Source organism: Ursus arctos, unplaced genomic scaffold (genome assembly GCF_023065955.2).
Source record: "Ursus arctos isolate Adak ecotype North America unplaced genomic scaffold, UrsArc2.0 scaffold_31, whole genome shotgun sequence".
NCBI lineage: Eukaryota > Metazoa > Chordata > Mammalia > Carnivora > Ursidae > Ursus > Ursus arctos.
The window spans coordinates 8,006,942-8,022,469 of record NW_026622997.1 but is presented as its reverse complement, the minus strand read 5'-3'; the positions used below and the strand labels follow the sequence as shown (position 1 = coordinate 8,022,469).

Genomic DNA, 15,528 nt, shown 5'->3' with positions numbered 1-15,528 from the left:
ATCCCGGCGTTATGGGATCGAGCCCCACATCAGGCTCCTCCGCTAGGAGCCTGCTTCTTCCTCTCCCACTCCCCCTGCTTGTGTTCCCTCTCTCGCCGGCTGTCTCTATCTCTGTCGAATAAATAAAATCTTTAAAAAATAATAAAATAAAATAAAATAAAAACCAAATGTAAACACATTAACCTACTGACAAACAGTGAAATTCAATCCATTTATTTAAATGTATATTGCACATAAGTTATAAATCCTCACTTTTGCCACTCTGCTAGAACTTTTCCGGAAAAGCCTCCATTTCTTCCTTGATCCTGTTTTCTACCAGTAATGCGAAGTTACTGTCTGTGTTTTGAAGGTTATAGCTGACAAACACCTGTTTGTTGGTCTTCCTGGCTAAAAAGAGAAAACACATGGGCACAGACGTGACTGAAATGCCTGGAGACTGTGCGCCTCGCACGTACCTGACAGCGGAGCCGGGCCTGGGAAAAGAGAATGGGGCTGTAGGGACAAAAGGTTCTAATTTATAATGCTCCTCACGGCAGCGGCTGCAAATGCAGACTACGGTCACGCAGACCCCCTCCCACTGTCCACAGCGTGGGTTCCGCAAGGGTGGCCCTGGTCAGCAGTGATACCTGGGAACTTGGCAGAGACGCAGATTCTCAGACGCCAGCCCAGACCCACTGAGCCAGAGAGGCAGCGGGTGGGGCCCGAGAGCTACGTTCACAAGCGCTCCAGGGGATCCAAGCCCTAACGGTTGAGCCGCTGTTCTACGTAAAAAGTTGGTTTGCTTTTTTTTTTTTACTTTTTGAAAATACAGATAATATTAAAGTAATTAAAATATTTAAGTTCTCCGTCAGTACCACCCTCTCTAGCAATCCCGCTCCCTTCCCAGAGATACTCCCATGTGTCTGCACATTTGTTTAGATAACACGCGCACGCACGTACATGACTACGCGTGTGCACATACACGCAAACGCAGGACTTCCAATGTGACGCTGAAGATATGTGCTAGCCCTTTCTACAGAACCAGTAAGAGCTGAGGTGCACGGCTCCAACTGCAAGAACCGCGCCCAGTGCCACGCCCAGAATCTGGAACACCCTGCGGGCAGTAAGCCTTAAACCAGTTCAATACCCCCCACGCCCTCGCTGGGCCTCCTCCCTCGGCCTCACCGCACACACAGGGCAAGTGCGAACTCCTACTCCCCACAGAGGCACCCCCCCAGCCCACAGACATGCCATGCCAGCCCTGTCATATGTGAGGTGAGGATGGGGAGGCTAGTACCTGTCCAGTCACAGCCTGCCAACCTACTGTCGTTCAGTGGCAGGAAATTCCTTGGCCCCAAGTAGAGGCCACTCTGATTCCAATCACTCTACTTGCTAAGAAGGACCTCACAGGGAGTAAAACTGTGCCCGCCTGCACCGTCCACCCAGCAGGCCCACCTCTGCCCTCTGGGCTGCCGCGAAGTAAGGGTGCCCCATGCACACCAAAGCCCTCCAGTGTTTCTGGGGTTACTCGGAACCCACTAGATCTTCTCTTTTCCCACTTCCCTTCACCCTCCATAGAAGATACTCTTTCAGGATGCCTCTCTCTCCCCATTACCCCTCCAGACAAGTAACGCATTTTCAGCTGCAGGGTCCAGACCGAAGCTCGAGGGGACCAGCACAGGACAGGGCAGTGCTGGACGGCTTCTTCAAGATCCCAGCACCCGGGCATCAGCATCCCTTTGGCACGGCCTGCCGCCACATCATACCACTGACTTTTCCAGGCTTTTCCGTGTGCCTGTCCTTGCTGGGCAATAGCTAAGGGCTGCCAGGTTTTGCTGACACAGATGCGAGACAACCCTTCATTAATATCTGAATTTAATAATTGGTGAGGACATATTTTTTTGTCTATGTTCTGTTTCAATTTATACAGATTATAAATTGATGTAAACCAAACAAGAATTTAAAAAAAACATCATTTGCATGAAACTAAGAAAATAAAAAACAAACAAAATAGTTTGTTGCATACAAAGTGCTACTAGGCTTCCCCTGCAAGGACTCCCTGAGCCCATTTCACTTTATTGGCATAAACGATTTATTCATGGCACAGAAAACAAGCTCCCACCAGCCTTCTCCGGCAGAATCCGTCTCCTGCCCTGGGGCGATCAGGGCTCCACACACATGAGCACGCCCGTGTCCCCCCGGACCAGGCAGGGCATGACACAGTATGTCAGCCCTTCAACACTGGCCGACGCACAGGGACGTACGTAGGAACAAAGGGGCGTCTCGTCTTCAACTTACTTTTACATGGTTCAGGAAAAAATACCAACATCCACATAGGGAATGATACCTGGGAACCCGGGTGAAGGCTAAGCAGGAACTCCCTGTAAATTTTGAGGCAAATTTTCTGTAAATTTAAAATTACTTCCTAATAAGAAGCTACCAAAGTAACTTACTAGTTGGGTAACTAGTTGGGTAACACTAGTTACCAGCCAGGTTTCTCTAACTTTGGGCTAAAGAAAAAGTACAGTGGATGTTCCTGTAACACCACAGCCGCCCACGTGGTCTCTGCCCTCCGCATGCAGGGAAGCCAGAGCGACAGGTCTAGAACGACCCACCGTCACCCTGTCCACTACTCCCCTGCTCCCCATCCACCGTGCAGCCATGCTGGTCACACGGGGGCTTCCCAGAGTGACTGGCATATAAACACCACTGAGCAGGGATCAGGTTGACAGAACTGTCGGCACCACTCAACTATCGTCCTCAACATCAGAGGCCGGGCCTCCTTCGCCTCCACCCCCAGCGCCCGGTGCGTCCAGGGCACTAGCAGGGACACTGGTGCACACGAATACCGAGGAGAAAGAGTCTGCCCCGCTGTCCCACGTCCCCGGGCGCCCTGCACACTGGCAGGAGCAGGGCACAGCCGTCCTGACCTGAACTACCTAGCTTTTTACAGGATGTATGTTCCAGGCGCAGGAGAGGGTGGAGCCTTCAACCTCATGTTCCTGCTTACCACCCTCGACGCCACACTCCGGTCAGGCCAGTCTCCCCTCTCGCCAGCTCTGCACACATGGAGAGTGAAGGACGGTCCAGGAGGCGACCCCGACCCACTGCCTGATGGGTACTGTGGGCATCACTCACTCTCTCCTCCCACGAGGAGGTAACGCGCTTACAGGAGGGAACTAAGTCACCTTGTCACTCACCCGCCAGGACAGCAGCCAAGGCAAGACATGGGAGCCCCGCGGGAACATGCTGGCTGAGACAGTCAGGGACATGGGCATGGCCTAGCCCTCCTTAAAGAAAAACCAACATACAAAGGTCTGTGCTTCTCTCTCAGTATAAGGATGCGTTCGTTCTAGCGCCTGGCCTCATGGTTCCATTTAACAGCGAGGTCCCCGTGTGCTGCTTCTGCAGCCCCAGCCGCGGTACGTACCCAAGCGCTGCGCAAGGCCAGTGGAGGTCGTGTCAGAAGTGTCTCCGAGGAGGGAGGTAGACACGGGGATGGAATCCTAAAAGGAAAACAAAGAACACGATGCTGCTTTTCCATCAGCCAAGCTTCTGTGGCTTCGGATTCTTCCCAAGGGTGGCAGCGGAAGATTCTGGGAGGTTAGACACATTTACCGAGCGAAGGAAACTCTGGCGTCTGCGTGGACGACAGGGTAGGCTGACCCTCCACTGCATCTGAGGTCAGACAGCTGGCACAGATGAAGAGCAGTCGCGGAAGCTGGCATCAGTGCGCTAGCAAGTTCTGAGACTTATGTTACATAAAAGGCTTGTTTTAGTGGTGGAAACTCCGAAGCATGCTGAAGGGCCACATTACAACCAAGAGGAAAGCAAACAAGATCATTAAGGGCACAGCAGGAAGACAGCTAATCACAGAGTCTGGGTGCCAAGTGCCTCCGGGTCCCTCTTGCCCCCAAGTTAGCCATGAGCCCAGAAGGCAGGATGCCTATCTCCTTGTCTGGGCCTGTAGGAGAACACACAGCTCCACTCCCCTGAAGGTGTCTGAGCTCTTCAAGGTCAACGAGGGCCCCATGACTTTGCAAAAGGGCACCAGCCATCAGTGTCCAAATAACAAAAACAGACACGTCAGGATATGTTTTGACCAATCCTCATTTCAGATAAGAAGCAGTAAAACTAAAGAAATAAATGTGGCCCTTCTGAAACACAGAAGAAATCTGACCACCAATTTCTATGGAAGTAATCTCCTTTACCATTAAAATTGCTAGCTTGAAAGAAAAAAAACTCGCTAACTTATAATATGGCCAAAATTCTTCTTTTATCAAAATACTAGCCTTCTAAAAGAAATAGCACTCAGTACAGAGTCAAGATTTTTTTTTTGCCTTTTTTAAAAATTTAATTTTATTTATTTATTTACTTAATTTAGATTTTAGTTAACATACAGTGCGATATTGGTTTCAGGAGTAGAATTTAGTGATTCATCACTTGCATACAATATCTAGCGCTCACCACAGCAAGTGCCCTCCTTAATGCCCTTCACCCATCTCGCCCATCCCCTGCCAACTCCCTCCAGCAGCCCTGTTTGTTCTCTGTCCTTAAGAGTTTCTTATGGTTTGTTTCCTCTCTCCTTCTCCCCTTCCCATAAGGTATGTTCATCTGTTTTCTTTCATAAATTTCACCTATGGTATCTGCCTTTCTCTGACTTATTTCACTCTAGTTCCATCCACGTCATTGCAAATGGCAAGATTTCATTCTTTTGATGGCTAAGTAATATCCCATTGTATGTATGTACCACATCTTCTTTATCCATTCATCAGTCCATAGTTTGGCTATTGTTAATAACGCTGCAATAAACATCGGGGGGCACGTACCCCCTTCGAATCTGTATTGCTAGTAGTACCTCTAGTAGTATAATTGCTGGGTCACGGGGTAGTTCTGTTTTTAACTTTTTGAGGAACCTCCGTACTGTTTTCCAGAGTGGCTGCACCAGTCTGCATTCCCACCGACAGTGCACGAGTGTTCCCCTCTCTCTACATCCTCACCAACATCTGTCGTTTCCTCTGTTGTTAATTTTAGGCATTCCGACAGGTGTGAGGTGGTATCTCATCGTGGTTTTGATTTGTATTTCCCTGTCAATGAGTGATGTTGAGCATGTTTTCATGTGTCTCTTAGCCATCTGGATGTCTTCTTTGGAAAAATGTCTATTCGTGTCTTCTGCCCATTTCTTAACTGGATTATTTGGTTTTGGGGTGTTGAGTTTGAGGAGTTCTTTATAGATCCTGGATACTAACCCTTTATCAGATATGTTGTTCGCAAGTATCTTCTCCCATTCCATAGGCTGCCTTTTAGTTTTGATTGTTTCTTTTGCTGTGCAGCAAAAAGAAACTTTTTATCTTGATAAAGTCCCATAAATTCATTTTTATTTTTGTTTCACTTGTCTCCAGCAGTGTGTCTAGTAAGAAGTTGCTTACAGCTGAGGTCAAGGAGGTTGCTGCCTGTGCTCTCCTCTAGGATGCTGATGGATTCCTGTCTCACATTTAGGCCTTTCATCCACTTTGAATTTACTTTTGTGTATGATGTAAGGAAGTGGTCCAGTTTCATTCTTCTGCATATTGCTGTCCAGTTTGCCCAACACCATTTGCTGAAGACACTGTCTCTTTTCCATTGGATATTCTTTCTTGCTTTGTTGAATATTAGTTGACCATATAGTTGTGAGTCCATTTCTGGGGTCTCTATTCTGTTCCATTGATCTATGTGTCTGTTTTGTCCCAGTACCATACTGTCTTGATGAACTACAGCTTTGTAAAGAGCTTGAAGACTGGAATTGTGATGCCTTGTTTTCTTTTTCTTTTTCAGGATTGCTTTGGCTATTCGGGGTCTTTTGTGGTTCCATACAAATTTTAGGATTGTTAGTTCTAGCTCTGTGAAAAATGCTGGTGGTATTTTGATAGGGATTGCATTAAATGTGTAGATTGCTTTGGATAGTATAGACATTTTAACAATGTGGGTTCTTCTAATCCATGAGTATGGAACGCTTTTCCATTTCTTTGTGTCCTCTTCAATTTCTTTCAAAAGTGTTCTATAGTTTCCAGAGTACAGATCTTTTACCTCTTTAAGTTAGGTTTATTCCTGGGTATCTTATTTTGGTGCAATTGTAAATGGGATCGACCCCTTGATTTGTTTTGCTGCTGCTCTGTCACTGGTGTTTAGAAATTCAACAGATTTCTCCACATTGATTTTATATCCTGCAACTTTGCTGAATTCACGTATCAGTTCTAGCAATTTTAGGTGGAGTCTTTCGCATTTTCTCCATAGAGTATCACATCGTCTGCAAATGGTCAGAATTTGACTTCTTCCTTGCTGGTTTGGATGCCTTTAATTTCTTTTTGTTGTTTGATTGCTGAGGCTAAGACTTCCAGTACTATAACAGAGTGAACACCCTTGTCTTGTTCCTGACCGTAGGGAAAGGCTCTCAGTTTTTCCCTTTTGAGGATATCAACTGTGGATCCTTCGTATATGGCCTTTATAATATTAAGGTATGTTCCATCTATGCCTACTTTGTTGAGGGTTTTTATCAAGAACGAACGCTGTATTTTGTCAAATACTTCTTCTGCATCATTGACAGGATCTTATCCTTTGACAGGTTCTTATCCTTTCTTTAATTAATGTGGTGTATCATGTTGATTGATTTGCAAATACTAAACCACCCCTGCAGCCCAAGAATAAATCCCACTTGATCATGGTGAATAATTCAGTTAACGTAGCGTTGAATTTAATTTGCTAGTATTTTCTCGGGAATTTTTGCATCCATGTTTATCAAGGATATTGGCCTGTAATTCTTTTTAGTGGGGTGTTTGTCTGGTTTTGGAATCAAGGTAATGCTAGCTTTGTAGAATGAGTTCGGAAGTTTCCATTTCTATTTTTTGGAACAATCGGAGAAGAACACATATTAACTCTTAAGTGTTTGGTAAAATTCCCCTGGGAAGCCACCTGGCCCAGGACTTTTGTTTGTTGGGAGACTTTATTGCTGACTTCATTTCTTTGCTGGTTATGGGTCTGTTCAAATTTTCTATTTCTTTCTGTTTCGGTTTTGGTAGTAAGTTTCTAGGAAATTGTCCATTTCTTCCAGATTGCCCAGTTCACTGGCATATAATTTTTCATAGTATTCTCTTATAATTGTTTGTATTTCCATGGTGTTGGTTGTGACCTCTCCTCTTTCATTTGTGACCTTATCTCTTTGGGTCCTTTCTCTTTTTTTGATAAGTCTGGCTAGGGGTTTACCAATTTTATTAATTCTTTCAAAGAACAGGCTCTTTTGTTAATCCATTCTACCGGCGGAGTTTTGTTTCTATATCATTTATTTCTGCTCTAATCTTTATTATTTCCCTTCTACTGGCTTTAGGCTTTATTTGCTGTTCCTCTTCTAGGTCCTTTAGGTATAAGGTTAAGTTGTGTATTTAAGACTTTTCTTGCTTCTTGAGGTAGCCCTGTATTGCAATACACGTCCCTGTTAAGACTGCCTTTGCTGCATCCCAAAGGTTTTGGATTGTCGTGTTTTGATTTTCATTTGCTTCCATATATTTTTTTAATTTCTTCTTTAATTTTCTGGTTAACCCATTCATTCTTTAGTAGGATGCTCTTTCGACTCCATGTATTTGAGGTTTTTCCAAATTTTTTCTTGTGGCTGCCTTCAAGTTTCATAGAGTTGTGGTCTGAAAATACGCATGGTATGATCTCAATCTTTTTTGTGCTTATCGAGGGCTGACCCAGTACGTGATCTATTCTGGAGAATATTCCATGTGCACTCAAAAAAAAAATGTGTGTTCTGCTGCTTTAGGATGAAATGTTCTGAATATATCCGTTAAGTCCATCTGGTCCAGTGCGTCATTCAAAACCAGTTTCCTTGTTGATTTTCTGCTTAGATGATCTGCCCATTGCTGTGAATGGGATGTTAAAGTCCCCTGCTATTATTATCAATGAGTTTAGTTTTATTATTAATTGATCTGTATATTTGGGCACTCCCAAGTTGGGGGCATAAATATTTACAATTGTTAGATCTTGTTGATGGATAGACCCTTAATTATGATATAATGCCCTTTTTATCTCATTATAGTCTTTGTTTTAAAATCTAGTTTTTCTATTGTAAGTATGGCTACCCTGGCTTTCTTTTGATGTCCATTAGCACGACTGATGGTTCTCCATCTCCTCACTTTCAATCTGCAGGTATCTTTAGGTTTAAAATGAGTGTCTTGTAGGCAACAGACAGATGGATCTTGTTTTTGTTTTTTATCCATTCTCACACCTTATGTCTTTTGATTGGAGCATTTAGTCCATTTACATTCAGAGTGATTACTGAAAGATATGAATTTGGTGCCACTGTGTTACCTGTAGAGTTGGGTGTTTCTGGTGATATTCTCCAGTCTCTTCTAGTCTTTGTTGCTTTTGGTCTTTTTTCTTCCACTTGAAGAGTCCCCCTTAAAACTTCTTGCAGGGCTGGTTCAGGGGTCATGAACTCCTTTAGTTTTTGTTTGTATGGGAAACTCTTTATCTATCCTATTCTGAATGACAGCTTTGCTGGATAAAGAATTCTAGGCTGCATATTTTTCCCATTCAGCATGCTGAAGATATCCTACCACTCCTTTCTGGCCTGCCAAGTTTCTGTGGGCAGATCTGCTGTGAATCTGACGTTTTCCTTTGTAAGTTACGGACTTTTTTCCCCTTGCTGGTTTCTTTCCTTGTCCACGTATTTCATGAGTTTAACTACGATAAGCCTTGTTGATGGTCAGCTTCTGCTGAATTTATTGGGAGTTCTCTGTGCTTTTGGATTTTGATGTTTGTGTTCTACCCCAGTTTAGGGAATTTCAGCTGTAATTTGTTCAAATAAACCTTCTACCTCTTTTTCTCTCTCTTCACCCTCTGGGACTCCCATGATATGAATGTTATTACATTTTAATAAGTCACTAATTCCCCTAAGTCCATGTTTGTGATCCATTACCTTTCTTTCCCTCTTCTTTTCAGCCTCATTATTTTCCATAATTTTATCTTCTATATCACTGATTTGCTCCTCTACTTCGTACATCTCGTTTTTATGGTTTCCACTTAGGATCGCATCTTGGTTATAGCATTTTTAATTTGGACCTGACTAGATTTTAGTTCTTTTATCTCTGCAATAAGGGATTCTCTTATGTCTTTTATGCTTTTTTCAAGCCTAGCTGTATCCTTATGATTACTGTTTTAAATTCTAGCTCAGACATCTTACTTCTATCTGTATCGATTAAATCCCTGGCCGTGAGTTCTACTTCTTGTTCTTTCTTCAGAGGTAAACTTCTGCATCTTGTCATTTTGTCCAGAAAAAAAACAAACAAAACAAAGACAGAAAAAAACAAAGAAAAAAACAAAAAAACAAAGAAAAAATACCAAAAAAAGTAGACCTTGGGTGTGTTCTGGTCTGTTTGTTAAAAGAATCTAGATCCAAAAATTTTCAAATGAATAAATAAAATAAAATGAAAATAAACAAAAAAATAAAAAATACATTAAAATATATAAGTTAAAAAATAAGAAGAAAAGGAATGGAAAAAAGAAAATAAATGAATAATAAAAAAAAAAAATAAAGAACGAAAGTAAAAAGGAAGCTAGATCCTATTTCCCCTAGAGCTGAAACTTTGCAGCACTCTACGGTTAGTAGACTTGGTACCAGCCAGTTGTTTGTGCTGGTCTTTTGCAGGTAGGGGCCTGTTGGGCTGATTATCAGGTGGCTTGCCCTAGTGGAAATGGGCTGCCGGGGCACAGGGGAGCAGGGCAGTATAAGCAGACCATCCTCCATTAGGTGGTGCGTTTTGCTCCCTGAAGACTTTCTGAGCTGATGGGCAGGATGAATATGGCGGCGACCCACACACTAGCCCTGGAGCTGAAAGTTCTCACCCCCACTCTTCACTGAGCCCTCACGGAAGAGCAATCAATCACCTCTCATGTTCCCAGTTTCCATCAGAACCCTGCATTCACCCTGCCTGTACCCAGGCTTTTTTATCTCAGGCATATAACTTAGTTTCAAAACTCCAAACTTTAGGAACTCCCAAGGCATGGACCCACACTGTTCCTCTGGGCGAGGGTCTCCCCGCACTTTTGCCATCTGCTGCCCATCCCAGGAAAGCAGTCTCACCACCTCACAGCAGTTCTGCAGTGTTTAGCGAAACAGCAGAAAGCCGGAACCAAGACCTGCTGCTCTTAGCCAGCATCCCCACTCCTCTGCCAAGGAACAACACAGCACCTTGGCGCCACCCATTCTTCCTGCAACCCAGGGAATCCTCAGACCACCCTGTCACTCCTGGCACTCTGCCCTGCTTCACCACCTGAGCACCTTTTAGCCAGGGACGTGACCCACAGTAGCGGACTGCTAAAAGTTCAGATTTTGCACTCCGCTGCTTAAATACTTTGTGGTAACCTCCATAAGCAGGCTCCCTCCCACCTCTGTACCCACAGTTATATCTCCCCAAGTCAACTCTCCACACCTCCTACCTTCCGAAAGGTGGTCGCTTTTCTACCGGTAGACTTGTAGTTTTTGCTCTCTCAGACCTCAGATTGATTTCTTGGGTGTTCAGAATGATTTGATAACTAGCTGTGTTCGCAGCACAAAACAAGCCAATATGCCTCCACCATCTTAACTCCTCCCCACCAGGAGGCAAGATTTTTAGAGGAACAAGCTTGTGCCACCAGAGGCTCTGGGGTGGGCGCCCCTCCCCCACACTGTCTAGGTAGAGACAGGTAAACTGAATAAACACCTACTATGTGCCAGATACTGTGAGCAGGGCACAGATCAGAGACTGCTCCTTGTCTCCTAGTGGTTCAAAGTCACTTCAAAACGAGAAAGAACTTGTTCAGGTCTATAAGAGATGATCAAAAAACACAGGATAAGAATGAAAGCATTTACTGCAAGCTTTTTTGTTGAAAAGATAACAAAAACATGAACGCAATTAACGTTTACTGTTCACACGTTTCAAGTTCGATATTCAGCCGTATGCTAACAGTATTTACAGTTAAACTTTTAGAAACAGAAAATCTACCTTAAGGTGATCGTTTCCCACCAAAAACAAAACTAAAAACCACATATTGTTACCCTTAGTACTTCATTATTTCCAAAACCATACTATGCCCAGCTGGCCTCCCAGGCACACACATGCTCAGACAGTTTTACTACGGCTGGAACAACACTGTCCACTCCAAGTGGGCCCAACAGGTCCTAACTCACCTGAGCACATAAGGCCCCTATATCATCCTTGTTCTAAAGCCTGTCAGTGCCACGAACAGACCACGTGACACAAGGCCGGCCAGCTGGAAGAGCAGCACAGTGGCATGGTTTTGTTCCTATACAGTCTTGTCTTACATGTGGGGGGCGCTGAGGGGGAAGGGACGAGGGGGAGACTTCACAGACCCTTTGGTGCCACCCTCCACGCATGGGCCAAAAACCTTTTTCTAGGAAGGGCCAGAGGATAAATCGTTTGGTTTTTATGGACTACAAGGTCCAGTTTTGTTTTTTTTTTAAAGATTTTATTTATTTATTCGACAGAGATAGAGACAGCCAGCGAGAGAGGGAACACAGGCAGGGGGAGTGGGAGAGGAAGAAGCAGGCTCATAGCGGAGGAGCCTGATGTGGGGCTCGATCCCATAACGCCGGGATCAGGCCCTGAGCCGAAGGCAGACGCTTAACTGCTGTGCCACCCAGGCGCCCCTACAAGGTCCAGTTTTGACCGTGTGACTGCCATCAAAATACAAAAGCTGTGACAGACACTACTGAATGGCTCGCAGAGCTATGTTCCAATAAGGCTTGGTTACAAAAGGAGAAGGCAGGCCAGCCCCTAAGCCATGGCTCGTCAAGCCCTGTGCCACAGGAATCTTGTGTTTCCTGCTTTAAGCTATGGTCTACACCTCTTCTTTCTAGCTGGAGAGTGGGTGCTCTCTGGAAGACAACGTACAAGTATACAATGTGGCCAAGGAATAGGACTGAGCTTCTAACAGGTCTGGTAACTGAGAGTGGCCCCTTTTCCTTTTCCTGCCTGATCTTGGTGGAGTGTGAGCTTCCAGTTGAGAAAATATAGCCTACTAAGAGCTATGACTACCACATGGTCAGACTGCCGAAGTGCACCAAAGCAGCCCACAGGAGGAATCTTGAAACTGATTTAAGGAAGCAATGCCTGGTCTTACCAATGAGCAGTGCTGGGCCCCATGTAACCCAGAGCCTTACCCGCTGTCTATGATGACAGCCTAAGGACTAGGACAGAAAGAAGGGAAGGGGAGGCGGCTCCAAGGCACCACAGTCTCCAAACACACAGCCCCACCCATAACCCCGTGGCCATGCAGGCCCTTTACCTCTCCTCCAGTGAAAGAAGAAACTGCCACCTGCCCAAAGGCCCAGCTGCCGGTACCCACCAGAAAAGAAATAAAAGAAAACCTGCCCAGGAAAAGAAGAGCAAGAAGGCAAAGGGCAGAATAGAGATACTGTGTGAAGATATCCAGGAGTCCCATTCAGAGGCTGTCTCCTTCCCAAAGCTTTGCCCAGGGCTTGCCTGATGGCTCATGCCTCTGATTTCCTACCACCCCAGGTCCCCTCAAGAGATTACAATCCTTACTGCCTGCCAGGCTGTAGGTTACTGGTAGCCCTCCCTAGGAAACCTGGAGTTCCCGGAGGGGGGCCTCATTCATTCATTCAACAATTTAATGAGTAGCTTGTCAGGCACTAAGGTTACAAAGACTCATAAAACAGACAAACCTCACCACACCACCACCACCACTATGGATCCTGATGATAAACTGCAGAAGGAGCAAAACGTGGGGACACGCCAACGTGCTACAGTAGCCAAGAGGCCCGTGAGTGGGCAAGGAGGGAAGCGGGAGCAGGGGAGCTCTACCAGGTAACAGAGCCCAAAGGGTTACTGTAAAGTCTCTGAACTGCGCTCTGAGTGTACCTCTTGAAAGGTCTGGAGCAGAGGAATGACAATATCTGATTGCTGTCTACTGCCCTGTAGAGAACTGGCCATAAGGCAGTGTTGTGGGCTGAATGGTGTCCTCCAAAAAGATAAGCGTCCATCCTAACCCCCAGCACCTGTGAATGTAACTTTTTTTTTTTATTAGAAATAGGGTCTCTGCAGATGTAATTAAGCTGTAATTTAAGATGAGGTCATATTGGAATAGGGTGGTCCCTTAATTTATTATGACTGGTGTCTTTATAAGAAAAGACATAGAGAAAGAGACACATAGAAAAGAAGGCCAGCGACATTGCAAGCAGAAATCTGAGTGATGAAGCTGCAAGCCAAGGAATGCCAAGGACTGCCAGCAACAGCAGAAGATGGGAGAGGCATGGGAAGATTCCTCCCTCAGAGCCTCCAGAAGGACCAGACCTACTGACACCTTGACTTCAGACTTCTGGCCTTCTGAACTGTGAGAGAGTTAATCTTAGTTGGTTTAAGCCACCCAGCTGGTGGCACTTTGCCACAGCAGCTCTGAGAAATTAACACAGGCAGCAAAGGGGGAATCAGGCAAGGAGCCAAGGAGATGCTGCAGGCTTGGCCCAGGGTGGCAGGCCTGACAGGAGGTGATGGGTGTGTAGAGGCCACTTTGAGGCAACCAACTTGAACAATGGAAACCTGAGTACACAGAAGGGCCCACAGTGACCTCCAGCCTCTTGGCTGAATACAAACAGGCCCATTAGGCCACCCACCTAAGCCCTAGCTAACCAACAGGTTACTTACACCCCAAAACAGGTACCATAAAAAGGAGAAACATTCCATATGTTCCCATACCTCCTCACTTTCCCCCTTAACTACAGTTCCCCAACACCGCCTCCTGCAGACAATCTCTCCCTTGCTGTCCTTCCCGCTGCTCCCTTGCGGTGCACTCAATAACCTTCTGTCTCCTTTGTTGTGCCTTGGGTGAATTCTTTCACAGACCATGCCAACGGCCTCCGCCTGAAGAGGTCGCCCCACAGGCTGGTTGGATTCCCCCAATGTTTTGATAGACCGCAGTGCCTACAGATTCACTGACACTCCCATGTGGAGAGCGGAAGAGAGAGTAATAAAAGTTTGAATGGAGTTTCCACAACAGCAATGGGCTGGCTGTGAAAGAAGCAAGTGTGTGGGAAGAGGCTAAGAGTTCGGTCTTACATAGGTCTCGTGTGAGATGCCTATTAGACTTTCAGGCGGAAACATAGGAGTCCGAAATTCAGGAAAGAGGTCTGTATTAGAAACAAAGAAAATTCGGTGTGGTCAATATAGGGAAGGCATGAAAACTAAGAGATGAATGCCATCCCCCAGGGCGGGCGTGTGACCAGAGAGCAGAGGTCCCACGATGAAGCCCCAACGAACACTCCAACTACAGAGAGGGGCTAGAAGAGCCAACAGTGGGGCGCCCGCCTTAAAGGCAGTGCAGGAGGAGAGAGGCGGGGCTCAGCTGGGGGCCCACGTGCCGGCCCGAACGCACCCCGTTCCCCTCGGGTGGTGCAGGTCTGGACCGGACCCCGGTTCCCTAAGACACCACAGGAAGAGTTCCGGGGAGCCCCCAGGTCCCCCTGGGCCCAGGAGAGACCTGAGGGCCACGCCCGCGCACCTAGAGGGCCGGAACCCCTTCTGGTCCCCCACCTGCGCCGGGACCCTCGGGTACTTTCCATCCCTGCCCCCGCCCCCACACCGGCCCGCCCCCTTGGGCCCCCACCCACCACGCCGGTTCGGCCTCCCCCGCCGCGTCCCCTATCTTCTTTCCCTCCCCACCCCAGCCCCGGGCCCCTCAGGACCTCCCGGACCGCATTCGCGGCCCCTCGCCGCCCGCCCCCTCGCCCCGGCCGGGACCTGCACTCACGTAGCGGTTGCACATGGCCACGGCGAGGTTGCGCAGGTGCGGCGTGGCTCCCACCCACAGGAACAGCGAGTCCGTCAGCCGCATGACATGGAAGTGGACGAGCTGCTCCCACAGCCTCGCGCTGAAGTTGTGCAAGGAGACGTCCCCGCCGCCGGCGGCCCGCGGCCCCTCCATGCCGCCCGGCGGGCCCAGTCCCGCTAGCGCCGAGACTCTGGTTGCGCTGCGGTCGCCGGCCGGGCCAGACCCAAGCAAGCGAGCGCCGAGAGGCCGAGCGCGCGCCTTCACTTTCGGTCCTGGCGGGCCCGGGGAGGAGGAGGGGCTAGCGCGGGACAGGGGCGGGGCCAGGAGTGGGCGGGGCCGGGCTGCTCGCCCTGGAGCGGTAGTCAGAGCGCAGACCGCGGGGCTCCGGCCTCTCTCAGAGCTGGGGTTTGCTTAAAACCTGCGGTTATCAGCGGCAGGGGCAGGGCCGGCGTCAGGGCGGGTGACCTCAGGATGTTCAGGGGTGCCGGGCCGAGCTCGCCCTCGCTTGTTCCCTCTCTCCTCCTTAGTGCTTGATAAGTAGCCTTGATGTGCTGGAACTAGCTGCACTGTCTTCTTCCCAGGTCGTGATTTTTAATTAGTCTCTTAAGCGCTCTTAGCGCAGCCACCCCCCATCACATCGTCTTTGGTTTGGTTTATCAAAATCCTCCTCCCCTAGGAGCCCTGTACCTACAGGGAAGACTTGAATGCAGCTAGCCTTTGAGAAAG

At 47.3% G+C, this 15,528-nt stretch overlaps 1 protein-coding gene across 3 annotated transcripts; it reads right to left on the bottom strand.

Annotated features, from left to right (window-relative positions):
* Positions 1 to 197: 197 nt before the first annotated feature.
* On the bottom strand, positions 198 to 15,084 carry PSMG4 (proteasome assembly chaperone 4). 3 transcript variants are annotated; one of them, XM_026511400.4, is made up of 4 exons: positions 14,782 to 15,084; positions 3,410 to 3,485; positions 3,180 to 3,269; positions 198 to 387 (listed from the first exon to the last, which is right to left on the bottom strand). In XM_026511400.4, exons 1-4 carry the CDS (start codon positions 14,953 to 14,955, stop codon positions 266 to 268), a joined length of 462 nt encoding a protein of 153 aa, XP_026367185.1. In that variant the 5' UTR covers positions 14,956 to 15,084; the 3' UTR covers positions 198 to 265. The 3 variants fall into 3 exon arrangements, with proteins under 3 accessions (XP_026367185.1, XP_057161053.1, XP_026367187.1); XM_057305070.1 differs by lacking the exon at positions 14,782 to 15,084 and adding an exon at positions 3,598 to 4,132; XM_026511402.4 differs by lacking the exon at positions 3,180 to 3,269.
* Between the last annotated feature and the right edge of the window lie 444 nt (positions 15,085 to 15,528).